A 13,700-nucleotide genomic window follows, 5' to 3' on the forward strand; every position below is an offset into this window, starting at 1 on the left:
TGGAAAACGTTTAACAGTTTGCAGATGAGGTCGCAAGCATAGAGTCAAAGTCGCCAGAACAAATCACTCCTGTTTCCACGGTTCGAGGGTTCATAGAGGAAGAGCGCTGGAAACGTGAGTGGCATTGATTGCGAGGTGAACTTTGACGCTCGGGCTGAATATCTCCAACACGGGAAGACGTTTGACGAGGGGGCCATGCCGACGAAAGTAAAATCCACACAGACAAGTGACGTTCTCGGGGAGGCGGAAAATAGGGAGAGACAGGAAGGATGGCGAGGACTGCTATTGGGCAGCGTGGCCCTTTGGGAGGAGGGGCAGGAAGAGGAACCCGGGCGTCGGAGCACGGGCCTCTTCCCCTGCTGTAAAACGCCCCCAGCTCATTGCAGCCGGAATTGCCATTTATAACCAGGGCTCCAGACTTCTAGTCGCTGTCACGACTATTAGTTAGGCATGTCAGAGCACCTGTGAGCATGAGGCCGGCAGAGGTGTCCGTCAGGAGCACCAGCCCGTGCCCGTCCCGGGCCCCTCCTAGTAAGTCCAGCATTGCCTTCCTGGGTCTTGTGGAACGTTCTGCCGACTTCGATTGTGGAGGAAGTTAGAGACCAGCACGTCGCGGGGGAGCTGAAGGGGGAACCGCCGGCCTCCGCTAGGTGGCGCTGCAGGTGGCAGCAGGAAGGCCCGCGTGGGCGGCCTGGGTGGGGTCCCCGACGTGTGCCTCCCAGAGGGGCCCTGGGTGAACCCTTGAGAACACGTGCACCCCAAGCCCTGGGTTGTCAGCGAGGCGCTTCGAGTCTCTGCAGCTGAACTTTCTCCTCTACGAAACAGGAAGGCAGCCTTCATTTACCAGGTGCCTCCTGCATGTGGGTGCCTCTGGGAACCCTCCCTGACCCCGCGAGGTTAAAGTCAGTGTTCCCAGCTCACGGCTGAGGAGACTGAGGCGCAGCAACGCCGAGCGACGTCCCCGGAAGCTCACAGCTGGCCTCTGGGGCGGGGAGGGTGGTGACGGATCGAATCAGGGTGTGCGGTTCCTGCACGCCGCGCCCCGTGCCCCCGCCACTCCTGCGTCCTGGAAGGACCTAGTCGCGTGACCTTAGCACCCCACGTTAAAGCACAGAGCCGTCTCTTCCCCCGGGGCCACAGACGGGGAGCTGACTTCGTGATCCTGTGCGTTTTCATTAGCGCATCCAAAGCTGTTACTCTGAGAAGAGTCCACAGCGCAAAGACGGCTGAGAACCCCTGGTTGAAAGGGACCCTGAAGTGTGTCTGGTCCAGCACCCTTGTTTTAGAGATGGGGAAATAGGGGCCAGAGTGGACAGAGGACTCTCTGGCCTTCTACCCACTGCCCTCCGTCACCGCGTGGGCTCACAGCGGAGCCACTGCCTTACTGGGCTCATGACAGCAGACAGGAAACTCAGGCGGGCCTGGATTCAGAGGGGTCACACGTGGAGGGGGAGCATCGGCCCTTGACGGGAGGCCGGGGCACACCCAGCGTCAGGCCTTCAAGCCCCCAGCCCTGCAGCCAGCCCAAGCCGGGCCGTGCTGGTTCACACACACAAGCACACACATGCGCGCGCGTGTGTGTGCACGATGGCAGCGTCTTCCACGGTTCTCTAACGAGGAGCGGAACAGTCTGGCCGAGCAGTGGTGGAAAGGACCCCCGGGGGCTTTGGGCGAGGCGGTCGGTGTCCTTGCATTCAACCCTCCAGCCCAGGACCAGGGCTCCTCTGTCCCGAGCAGTGGTTCCCGCTCACCTCTTCCTGTCCTGCGCATGTTTGCTGGTGGCCATGCTAACGCCGAGGACAGATGGAGGAGGCCTTCCCGAATGACCACGTGGCGTCTCCCCATGAAAATGCACTGAGCGCTCGCCGGGCTTTCACAGTGAGAATGAGCCGGCGGCTCCTGCGGTGTCACCCGAGGGCCCAGGGCTCCGGGACTGCCAACGGGTGGCTCTTGGTCAAGCATTTCCTCAACTCAGAACGTTGTGGGACACTTACATTTGTCGATAGTCCTCGATGAAGTTTTTAAAGAGATAGGCTGTGGGAAGGATTTCTTGTCCTAATACTTATTAAAAACAGCAAGGGCCTAGGACCCTGAATTTTACACTCTTGACCCCGCCAGAGTAATGTGAGAATCACTTTTAAGCACAGGCATCTTGACCTGGCCCAGGATAGAGGTTAGCTGGAGCTTACTGCGGGAGGGGACGCAAGGCAAGGGCAGGGTGAGAGGTGACCCAGGCACGGAGAGGGAGGGCCCGCGTGGCAGCCGCCTCGGTGCCCGAGGCTCCGGACCTCTCCCATCACCTGGGCCCTCGGGCGACACCCTGCGGGGCGGTGTCAATCCTGGGACCCGCCCTTCCCCTCCGCCAGCACTCCCGCTCTGTGGAGGGGACCAGGCAGGGACAGGACTCGGGAACAGAGCAGGTGCCAGACGAGGCTGATCGGATCAACCAGCTTCAGGCTCGGTGGCCTCGGTCACCATTCGAGAAACAGCACCAAGAGGCCAAGCCGGTGGCCCTGGGACCGAGTGATGGAGAACTCCAGCGCCACCCAGTGACCCAGTCTGGGCTGGGTGCAGAGAGTCCACTCAGACCTGGGCAGAGAGGGACGGTGGGAGAGAAGGGTGGCAGTCCCTGGGTTTTGGATCAGGGTCACAGTGGGGTTTAGTACGAGGCAAAGCTGTAGATCTCAACTACAGAGCAGAGCAGAGCCCGAGGCCGGCGGAACAGCACCTGTGAGATGGGACAGGAAAATCGGAGCCCCTCCCTGCGCCCCGACTGACCGACAGCGATGGGGCCGGCGGCCCTGCCGGAGGCCGCAGGTGTGGCCTGCGCCAGCGCGCCCCGGAAGCAGTGCGAGGCTCCGGAGCGCACACCGCAATAAGTGCACCGCGGGTCACGAGGGCACCCCCCCCCCCCCACCAGGCAAAGCCCGGCCCGCGGCAAGGCCTCTGGCTCTCTCTGATGACCGCGCCCTCTGCCCCCTGCCAGGTTCACCCTGTGGGGAGTGGACAACACAGGACGGCGCTCCAGGCCGAGCGACGTGATCGTGAAGACCCCTTGCCCCGTGGTGGATGACGTCAAAGCCCAAGGTAAGAGACGCTGAGGCCGGCGGGTCTGCAGAGGGTGCCCCGGGGACCTCCCCTCGCTGTGAGGACAGTGGCAGCGGGCGAGTCGGGAGGAACGACCTGGAGTCCAGTGGGGGAGGAGGAGAACTCAGGGTCCGGCGCAGGAGCGTCGCCTTGCCAGGGGCACTGCTCGGCCCCGGCCCCTGGCGGAAGCCCCCTCGCATCCTGCCCGTCCTCCCGTCCCTAAGTCGAGGAGCCAATAGCAGACGCGGGCGAAGGCCCCAGGCACCACATGGCGACGCTCCAGGTGCTTAGTGCGGCCAAAATCCCCGTGACCTCTGCCCTCAGGAGGCCGACCGGGCCACTTACTCTTTTCATACATTTTGTGCATCTGAAAAGTTATTTTGAATTCAGACACAGAAAGGCTGCCGATTTGGAATTAATTGCTATACCATTCCATCCCTTGACGAAGATCTCTCCGCACCCTTGTTCTGTATTTTGGAGTTACCACCAACCAGTTCTTTGGTCAAGAATTGTCCCTCTGTAGTGCCCCGGGATCAGCCCTTGTCAGTGAAGAAGACTTTGTCTTCAGTCTCCATACAGCGCACAAAACAGCACCTCGTGGGGCTCCCTCTCCCCACGACGCCCCGTGCCTGGTCTTGACGCTGTCCCCTGTTCCAAGGCTTTTCACAACCAGAATTCGGCTCTCCTGGGCAGCACTTCTCCAGGGCTGTAATTAAGATGATCTGATCAAGCACTAATACCTGTTCAGAAGAGCCGAGCTATTTGCACACTCACAGAGACATTGAACCTGGAAGTTTTGGTCATGCAAGTTTCAACAAGGGAAATATCGTGGCCGAACGGATCTCCTCGTAGCCCTCGGATCATCTTACATAGGGTTCCTGACTCCAGCCGCGTCAAGCTGACCACGAGGGGCACCAGATGCAAAATCACAGGGGGGGAAGAGTGACCCGAACCTTCTTCGATGAAGGTCCCTGATGCCGTAGCAGTTCACAACTTCCGAAATGACTTTCGCATTTATCGCCTCCGTTAGCACACATGGCCCGTCAAGGGCACCGTTTACCCGATTATCGTGAGGCTCCTTAAAACTCTTTACCGGATCGCCGTTCCTCTTGTGACAAAAATCAAAATATTTAGCAAGCACACTGGGACCTGGGTGGGGGGGTGGCCCCCGCCCGCCCCCCCCAGCCTCTCCTCGCGTGCCCGCCCCACGGATGTCCATTTCCACTTCCCCCCTTCCGCCACGCAGCCTCGGCGCGAGCTGACATCATTTCCTCGACTGCTCTCCACTCCCGCCCCTGTCCACTGATGAACTCCTCGCAGCCTGCAGACCCCAGAGCAAGTGTCCCTCCCTCGGGGCAGAAGGGGTCAAGGGGCATCGCGAGATGGCCTCGGGCACCACGTTTCTTTCCTTCGGAACGTTCATCTGCGTTTATCACGATCACCACATGTCCGGTGTCTGTCTACGTCACCGGACAGAGAGGTCCACGAACGCGAGGCCCCCGTCTCTTTCTGACCACTGCCGTGTCCCCGACGCTTAGAAGGCAGAATGGTGACCAACTGGCTGATCGAAAAACGTACATTCTGGAGTCAGAACTCCCAGGTTCAAATTCCTGCTCCGCCATCTAACTCCGTGGCCCTGAGCAAGTTATTTCATCTCCTGTCTCAGTTTACTAATCTGGCATCTGTGGACCAACCAGGGCACTGACCTCTACGAGAAGTAATCGCCCCATGATCGCGTGCCCTACGACTGCCTCCTGTATCTGAAGTTGTTTTAAAACACTGCCATCCCCTGAGCGTCAGTGCATGAGGCCAAAGGAAGACATAGCGTTCAATCTTGACTCCAGCCCTCGCTGGCTCTGCAGCCCGGGGCAGGTGACTTTGCCTCTCTTTGATTGTCCTTATTTGTAGACCAGGGACAGTCAAACCCATCTTGCAGTGGTGGCGTGAGGGTTGAAATTCACATACGTAAAGCTCTCGGCAATCAATAGGCCTTTGTTAAATAACCGAGGATACCATAGATCTTAATTTTCTAAATCACTTTCCTTTTTAATCTCTTGAGTCTATTTTAACCACCTGAGGATTTTAAAATTCTGAAAATTTAAATGGATTTCTGAACTAACGTTATTTTTAACGCAGCTAAAGTTGCCGGCTAGAAGACTTTGCTTGCTAAAAGACTGGTATAGCCTGGTGTGGAGAGATATCACCGAGAAATCCTCTTCCAAAGTAGAGTCACATTGCTCTCAAGTCATGAGTTCCCTTCATTTAGCTAACGTTTTTCGATCTACTTTATCGTCTGGCCTTGGGCTAGCCACTCAGAACACCACGGAAGTAAGATCGGGCTCCTGTCCTCATTAGCAATGGGCAAGATAGAAAAGGAAGGAAATTATTTCAATGTCTGGGCAGAGCAGGGGCAGAAACGTATGCATTCCAACCCAGGAGACTCCTGCAGTGGCGATTGTCATTACCAGCAGCCCTGGATTCACTTAGAATTGTGACAAGGAATCAGGTTGCTATGCCTTTAAGCTAACAGGGCATCGAATGGGCAGTCTGGCGCGGAAACCTATACAGACTTAGTTTCTTCATCTCCAGATGTAACACTGGCGCTGAAACAAAGCATCGCTTGCCCATCTTAGTTCCCAGCTGTTTAGGAAGGAAATGTAAACAAATCTCCTCTCTGACAGATGTAATGAGAAAACATTGCATGATAAAATGCTTTGAACTCGCTAGAAGAAAATGCCAAGGCTATCCACATCACTAAGTTCAGCTTAGCAATGCATGCCTTCGAGGCAGACGTATAAAGGATATAAATTAAACTGAAGGATTAATCATTTGGAACTGCAGAATGTACTGGAATTCATTTATGTGTCAGCAAGCGCGTCTTCTTATCTGGTTTGGGCGGCCCCAGCAAAGGTTCTGCGGCCATGGGGCCAGGTTGCTTTTGGTACTGTGGCTACTCCAGGTTCAAGTCGCTCGAGGCAGGACCTGATACAGTGCCTCACTTCACCCCCTGAGCTGGACACCTGGCCCCGGCCACCAGGGCTTCCCTACTGCCTTTTGTAAGACCCACTTGGTACCCAAGCAAATGCAGCTAGAAGACCAGGGGAGGCAATGCCTCAAGGGGCAGACGTGAAGCCCCGCCGACCAACCGCGGGGTGGAGCTAGGGGTGGAGCTGGAGCTGACGTCGTCTTCCTCCCCCTGCCCCATGGACCAGCGGGGATCTGTCCCTTCCTAGGTCCCCTGTGGCAAACACAGCCACCAGCTCCCTCCCTCCCGTTGGCTCTGCCTCTTTTCTTGTCGCATTTCCCCTTGTCCTGCCTCGAGCTTCCCAGGGGTCCCACTTGCCAATAAAGTATTAATCGGTGAGCTTTTGCCTCAGGCTCTGTGTGTTTAGGAGACATGGTAAAGACAGAACATTATAACTGACATTGACCTTGGAGGTGTTCTATTCGAAGTCTTACCCAATGAGGCAGCGGTACAGTGATTTACAGTCAACAACGCACTTTCTCCACACTCTAGGCTCAGCATTCTTTAAGTAACATCTCACACACACACACACGTGTGCATGTGTATGTACACATACACACATCCATGCACATGCCTACATATGTGCCTGTGTGCATCATTTATATACATACATATAATCTTATTTATTTGCCTTATCTGCCTTCCTCAGAAATAGCGGACAAGATCTACAACCTCTTCAATGGCTACACGAGCGGGAAGGAGCAACAGACGGCCTACAACACCCTTCTGGACCTCGGTTCCCCCACCCTGCATCGAGTCCTCTACCACTACAACCAGCATTACGAGAGCTTTGGAGAATTCACCTGGCGGTGTGAGGACGAATTAGGCCCCAGGTAATCATTAAACTTCACTGCCTCTTGTAAAGACCTCAGCTCTTGGAAATTCAGGTACCTCCTCCTACCTCCTCGCTGTAATAATGCACTCAGGCGTTTGCACGGATATCCTGGGTGAGCTTAGGTGCTTGGAGAAGTAAGCCCTGTGCTTTAGGCAGCTCCATTCGTACAGATTAGTTTGGGATAAGCTGTATTTAAGCAGTCAAGTCATGAACGCATTTCCTGAACTTGGAAAAAAGTTTGCCCTTGACCTGCTTTACCACCCCACTCTCCCATGCCGACACAGCATTTCAGACGCTAAACCCGTAGGTGCCAAAAGCTTAGTCTTGTGAAAGAAAATCAGGGATTTTGTTGAAGGGGTGATCCAAATGTATTTCCTGCATACGAACTTTGCATATATTATGTGCATTCTACAGCTGTATTTGAGCTAAATTCCACACTCTTAAAAGGCAACATGGGGGTGGATAGTCAGTGACCCACCTTGACATCTATCTTAGCCAAAGTCAGGATAGTATCGAGTTTGCCAACTTCCTCTGGCCCCCAGGGGACGACTTGCAAGAACTCAGGACCCACTGCTTTTGGATTGCAAGCCCCGACGGATGTCTTTGAAAGAGAGGAACAGGCAGAATATGTAGGATAACAACTTTTGCTTCGTTCATTGTGGCTGTAGTTGCTACTTTTTGAGAAAAACGGATTTCCTTGGAAATTCTGGAATTTACAGAGAGAGACAGGGTGAAGAGGCTTTTTACAGAGAATGTTGGTACCTATATGTCCCCAAAATTATTTAGAAGCTCATGAAGAAAAATAAAATATGGCAAGAATTTGAGAATAGAGAAAAAAGAAAGAAAATGAAAATCAATGCTGTTGTATCCTCTGGCATTAAAAGGATTTTTGCACTCCAGACAACAGGGCCAAACGAAAGTATCACCCCAAAACCATCCTGTCCATCCGACCTCTGACCAAACCAGAGGGCCACCCAGCCTCAGTGTGCCTCTCGCGACCAGAAATTTTAAATTTTTCTAAAAGACCATTGTTCGGGACATTCCCCAAACAATTCTTTCTTTTGAAGGAAGGAGAAAATTTAGGAGTATCTTCCTGAAATAAAACGACGTCGTGTATAAGGTAATATCTGTCCACTCAGTTGCTTCCACTCGGTTCAGAAATAGCCTTGAAAAGGGAACTAGTCGAACACCTTGTCATTCAATGATGATCGATTACGGGCTTTGAAGAAAATTGATTTGATTTGTCTTTCAAAACGGCCGACTCTATCATTCTAAAAGGACAGATATTACCACTAAGATATTAGTTACATTCTCTTTATTTTTTCCTCTCGCATTTTGTTTGTTTCGCTTGGTACCTGCCCCACTTTGCATAACTATCCTGTTGATTAATTTTTTTCATTCATTCATTCATTCGTTCACTCTCTTGACAGATATTTATGGAGGGCCCCAGTTCTAAGTGCCAATGATAAAACAGTGAGCCAGACGGGCCGGCCTCTGCCCGCTCGGAGCTCCACGTCGCCCGGCGTCCGCCTTTCCCGCTTTCTCTCCTTTCTAACCCCCGTGCTTAATCCCTAGGAAAGCCGGCCTCATCCTTTCCCAGCTTGGGGACCTCAGCAGCTGGTGCCACGGCCTCCTTCAGGAGCCCAGGGTGGGCTTGCGACGCAGCCCCCTCAAGTACCTGGGCTGCCGCTACAGCGAGATCAAGCCCTACGGCCTGGACTGGTCCGAGCTCAGCCAGGACCTGCGGAAGACGTGCGAGGAGCAGACCCTGAGCGTGCCCTACAACGATTACGGCGACAGCAAGGAGGTCTAGCGCCGCGACGCCGGAAGGACGTGGGGGCCGGGCGGGGGCGTCCGGGCTGGTTCGCGGGTTTTTAGTATTTTTTAATGGAGCATTGACACCTCCACGGGCACCATGGACACCAGGGAGACACTGATCCTGGCTCCCTGTCGAAGCCCTCGGCCCGGGCTCCGTCCGCACGGCCAGGACGCGCGCCTGCTGGCCGGCGGCTGCACTCTTGAGCCGACTGCGTTGGGGCTTGCTTCGTGGTCGATTCGTTCCTTCCCCCCACCGAGAGTTTCATGAAAACACTCAGAGTTCTGTCGTCCTTCCCCATCAGGCCCCAACGGGTCAAGGCACCTTGTGCTCCCTGAGTTCCTGAGTCCATTGCAAGTGGAGACAGAGACGAGGCCAGAAAGCTGTGAGGCCAGCCGCAGGCTGCATCCCACCCTGGGAGCCCAGGCCGGGACATAGAAGGACGAGAAGAAGATGGCCCCTGTGTGGGCCCCCGCTCCCCGCCCCCACGGCCTTCCTGATGCCGACTTCACACCCGCAGGTGAACCCAGCCGCTGCTCGGGGCCGCGGCGCGCCTCCTGGGCTTTCGGCTCCTCATCCGTGTTACGGGACTGGGACTAATCTCCCCTGTCCTCTCCTCGCTCTTTTGTCGCCTGTAAGAGGTGGCAAAATGCCACCTTCGGCGCGGTCTACCTGGAAGGTGGCTGGCGGTGCAGGGTCTGGGAAAGAAGTGGAATTTACTGTTCCGTAAACCCTGCTGTGCCTCCAGGCTGAGCGCCCGCAGACCCCGCTCTACGCCAGCGACACCAGGCTCCCGATCCTCTCGGGTCTGCACTGCTCACCCTGGACGGAGAAGGCTCGTCCGGTGTCCGCTCTGGGCCAGGAGGGGTCAGTACCGCCACATCAGTGTTTCAGTGAACCGAAGCTATTACTCATCACGAAAAACTTCCGTCCATTCCCCGCCCCCCCCCTTGCTAAATTTAATTATGCTACTGGTCGTACGAACCATTTCTCTGGATGAGCCTCACTTTCGCCCCCCGCCTCGTTGCCAGGAGCAGCAGAAACTCCGTGTGGGCGCGCTCCCCCGACTGCAGGGAAGGCCGGCTGTTGCTTCTGCCCCAGGGCCCAAGTGTCCTCACGGGCGTCATGAGCGGGGCAGCTAACGGGAAGCCCGGCCTTTCAGAAAGCGCTCCGCAGGGCCACGGGGCCAGGCTGATGGGCCCTCGCCATCCCCACGCACCTCAGAGGCCCGAGCGTGCACTTCCGGCCGCGCTGCCTTTGACCGGGCTCCTGATGTGGGGACACCAGGGTGAGGTCAGGAAGAGGCTGTCAGGTCTCCTGATTTCTTTTCTGAACAGTCAAGATGACAGGCCGCTTCCCTCGCGTGCTCACTGTGTGCCAGACACTGAATTCTCACCTGCCCGAAGTGCTGTTCTCAACTCCGTTTCAGTGATGAGGAAGCTGAGGCAAAGAGGGGACGCACGACTCGCTCCGAACGCCTTGCTTACTGTCTGCCTGCACTACGGGGTGAACCCCAGCTGCCGTCCGTGCCCCGGGGCACAGGGGCATGACCCCCCTGCCCGCCGCAGCCCTGCTGTCAGTATTGCCGGGGCAGGGGGTGGCCGGGCGAGCTGCGAGCTCCCCGGGCCCTGCCCGCGCCTCCGTGATGCACCCTCACTCTGCCCCCAGAGCACCTCCCGGTCCCCACAGCCACCGGAGCGAGCGAGGCCTGCGCTCAGGCCGTGAGCACACGGCGCTCCCCTCTCTCTGCAAGTCTCCCCCCAGAAGGAGCGACGGGCCTGCCTCCTGCCTCGGGCACTCCCCCACGGCCAGGGCAAAGACTAGCAGCAAACTAGGTCCCACCTGTGGTGAATGCAGGGCCTCAGGTGAGATGCCTCGGGGACTGGTGTCTCCCCGTCACCGGGGAGGAAGATGCCCTAGGCAGCCGGATACCTGCCAGTGGGCTGGCCGAGGTGGGAGCGGCTCGGCCCCTCCCGAGCCCCGTCCTCTGTCCAAGTCTGCACAGAAAACCAGGTCCACAGGCACAGGGGACGGGGGGGCATCGGTCGCCCTTTCTGTCCCCTGTTTTATCAGGGGCTCACCGTCGCCCCCTCCTCCGTCTTCCCGGCCCTCCCAGGCCCCTCCGCCTCATCGCCGCTCTGCGGCCTGCGGCCCTACCCTTCCTCCTCTGTCCCTCCGCCCCAGGACCCTCCTCCTCCCTCCGCGTCCCCTCCGGCCTCCTCACTGCACCCGTGGGTGCACGCGGACACACCCACACCACTGCACACAGCACACACTACGCAATGCTACACACACTACACACGCACACAAGACACACACTACACACACACACAACACACCCCCTGCACACACGTGTATACTACACACACACTACACGTACACTGTGTACACACACTGTACACACTACGCAATACTACACACACTACACACACAAACACACTGCACAGACGTGCATACCACACGCACACAACACACCCCCTGCACACACATGTACTACATACACACGATACACACTACACAATACTACATACAGTACACATACACTCAACACACCCCCTGCACACACGTGCATACCACACACACACTACACATACACTCTGCACACACATGTACTACATACACACTACGCATACATAATACACACTGCACATACAGTGCATGCACACACACACACTACACACAGTCTACACATATACAGACCACATACACTACACGTACACTATGTATACGCCGTACATACATAATACACACTACACATACATTATACACACATACACCACACACTACATACTACACATATACACACTACATACACTACGCATGCAGTCTGCACACATACTGCACATACACACTATGCACATACTACATAATACCATACACACACTACACGTACACAATACGCTATACTCACACTACACACACACACCACTCCTATGGCTGGTCCCACCTACTTTGGAGTTCTAAACCAGGCCCGAGTGAATGGGGCCGGGGAGGGTCTCGGGACCCGGAGGACTCGTGCCCTGAGAAGACACCATCGATCGCGCCCAATGTCACTCCCCAAAGCTCACCCAGAGGAGCCCGTCCTGACTAGAAAGGACAGTGGCTCTGGGCCAGTATTAAACCCCAGGTTCTCAGGCTGCCAAACAGGTCTTACACCCACCAGCTCCCTCCGGCTCCCAGGAGACCCCGGTGTCCACCTTGAATGGACATGACACATCGTCATAGCATCCGACCTTTCGCCGAGCGTGCAATCGTTTTCCTTGGAGTTTGGTCCATTCGTTATTTTCAGTTAACCATACTTCTTGATTTTCACATGTTCTATTAAAAAACTGATTGTGAAGACAAACGCTTCACTACTGTAGAAGGAAGAAAGAATATAATGTGACCAGTGCCGGGAACAGCAGTATTGTTCAAAAGAGAACTATTGTATGATTGCAAAGAAATGGAATAATCAACTAAATAATAAACGCAGCTGTTAGTAAATGCCAGGCGTGTGGGCGTGGCCTTGTACCTTGAAATAATCAGAGTCATCCAGTTGGAACAACTGCGGAATTGTTACAGTTTAGATGTTCACCTTAGGTTTCAAATACCTAGGCCTTATAGCCTGTTATCCTAACTAGAAGAAAAAATGTTAAATATTTCACAGCAAATTATAAACTTCAAATATTCCTATGTAGCGATGAGTCTCATTTTCTCTCCGCCACCTTCTCCAAATAATTAGCCAATGAGATGTAGTTATTGCGTATCTGCTGTAATTCAGATGCTACCCACGGTCAGAGGGTGCACTGGCGGATAAGATAAGCTTGTTCACCATCACAGAGCATGGCCTTTTATGGGGAAGGTTAGACACCAAACCCATCACTACAAATGTGAAGAGAAATATGACCGATGCTGTGGAGGGTGATGAAACGTATACTTCGGGCATCTAAGAAAAATGCCACATTCCTACCTTGGATTTGGGAGACGCTGGTTATGGTGGAATGCTTCGTGGTGGGTGGCCCGAACACCCAAAATCTTTTTTTCTCTCTAAAGTGTAACTTAAATAGATGTCATCTCCACTGCCACCAGAATGTGAGTCCCTTTATCTTCCGTAACCAGGTGTTGAGCACCTGCACGCTAGCTTAGTAGGCCCTCTTGCAAAGTCCCCGTCTTTGTGCAAGCAGGAGCTATTATTAAAAGCAGGTGAAGACTGTGGCAGTTTTAAAACGTGGCCAGTGATTCTGACACCCTCCCATCTAGAATTGTCTTTGACTGGCTCTGCCCTTGAATCCTGGCAAGTTTACAACAGACTGTCTTAACGCATAGATTCTGATAAAGTGACACTGTGATTTCCCAGTTCGGGTCATAAGAGGCCTTGAGACTTCCGCCTTCTACTCTGGAAACTCTTACTCTTGAGTAAGCGCATGAAAAAATCCGAGGCCGCCACGCTGGGGCCGCCACGCTGGGGCCACCGTGCGGGAGAGGCCACGGGTAAGCGCGCTGGCCACTGTACGAGCTAGGCCCAGACTCCTCCACATTCCTTCAGGGGCACCTGACGCGTGAACGAAGCCGCCCTGGAACCTTGAGACCAGTGGCCCTGCCAGCTGCACACCACCCAGCAACCTCTGTCGATGTCACACGAAAGGGAAGAATCGCCCTGCCAACCCCGGCGCGAATTGCTGAAATTACGCAACATGATAAAATGATTATTGTTGAAGGTCAACATGGTGAGTGAACTGAACTAAGAGCAGAGTTTGACCAAACACGTTTTCGTCTGTTGTTTTGCTTTGCTGGCGAGGGGGAGGGGTCTTCCTTGCGTGCAGCAAAGCTGAGGAGACACAGCCATTTTGCACGTCCCAATCTCGCTGCTTGCCCCACCCCTCCGCGGCCATCAGCACTCAGAGAAGGTACAACTGGGGGGACGGGGCGGGGGGGGGCTGGGCCTGTGTGTTTCCAAG

At 55.0% G+C, this 13,700-nt stretch overlaps 1 protein-coding gene across 2 annotated transcripts in view; it reads left to right on the forward strand.

The window, feature by feature from the left end:
- Positions 1 to 11,084, forward strand: part of ASTN1 (astrotactin 1) — a 244,898-nt gene extending 233,814 nt beyond the window's left edge. For both annotated transcript variants that reach the window (XM_016154373.2, XM_016154374.2), the window contains exons 21-23: positions 2,987 to 3,087; positions 6,762 to 6,945; positions 8,523 to 11,084. In XM_016154373.2, the coding sequence (XP_016009859.1) occupies positions 2,987 to 3,087; positions 6,762 to 6,945; positions 8,523 to 8,760 (523 nt within the window). In that variant the 3' untranslated portion in view covers positions 8,761 to 11,084. The remainder of the gene's footprint in view (positions 1 to 2,986; positions 3,088 to 6,761; positions 6,946 to 8,522) is intronic.
- Positions 11,085 to 13,700: the final 2,616 nt, after the last annotated feature.

This window comes from Rousettus aegyptiacus, unplaced genomic scaffold (assembly GCF_014176215.1).
Source record: "Rousettus aegyptiacus isolate mRouAeg1 unplaced genomic scaffold, mRouAeg1.p scaffold_m13_p_17, whole genome shotgun sequence".
Classification (NCBI taxonomy): Eukaryota; Metazoa; Chordata; class Mammalia; order Chiroptera; family Pteropodidae; genus Rousettus; species Rousettus aegyptiacus.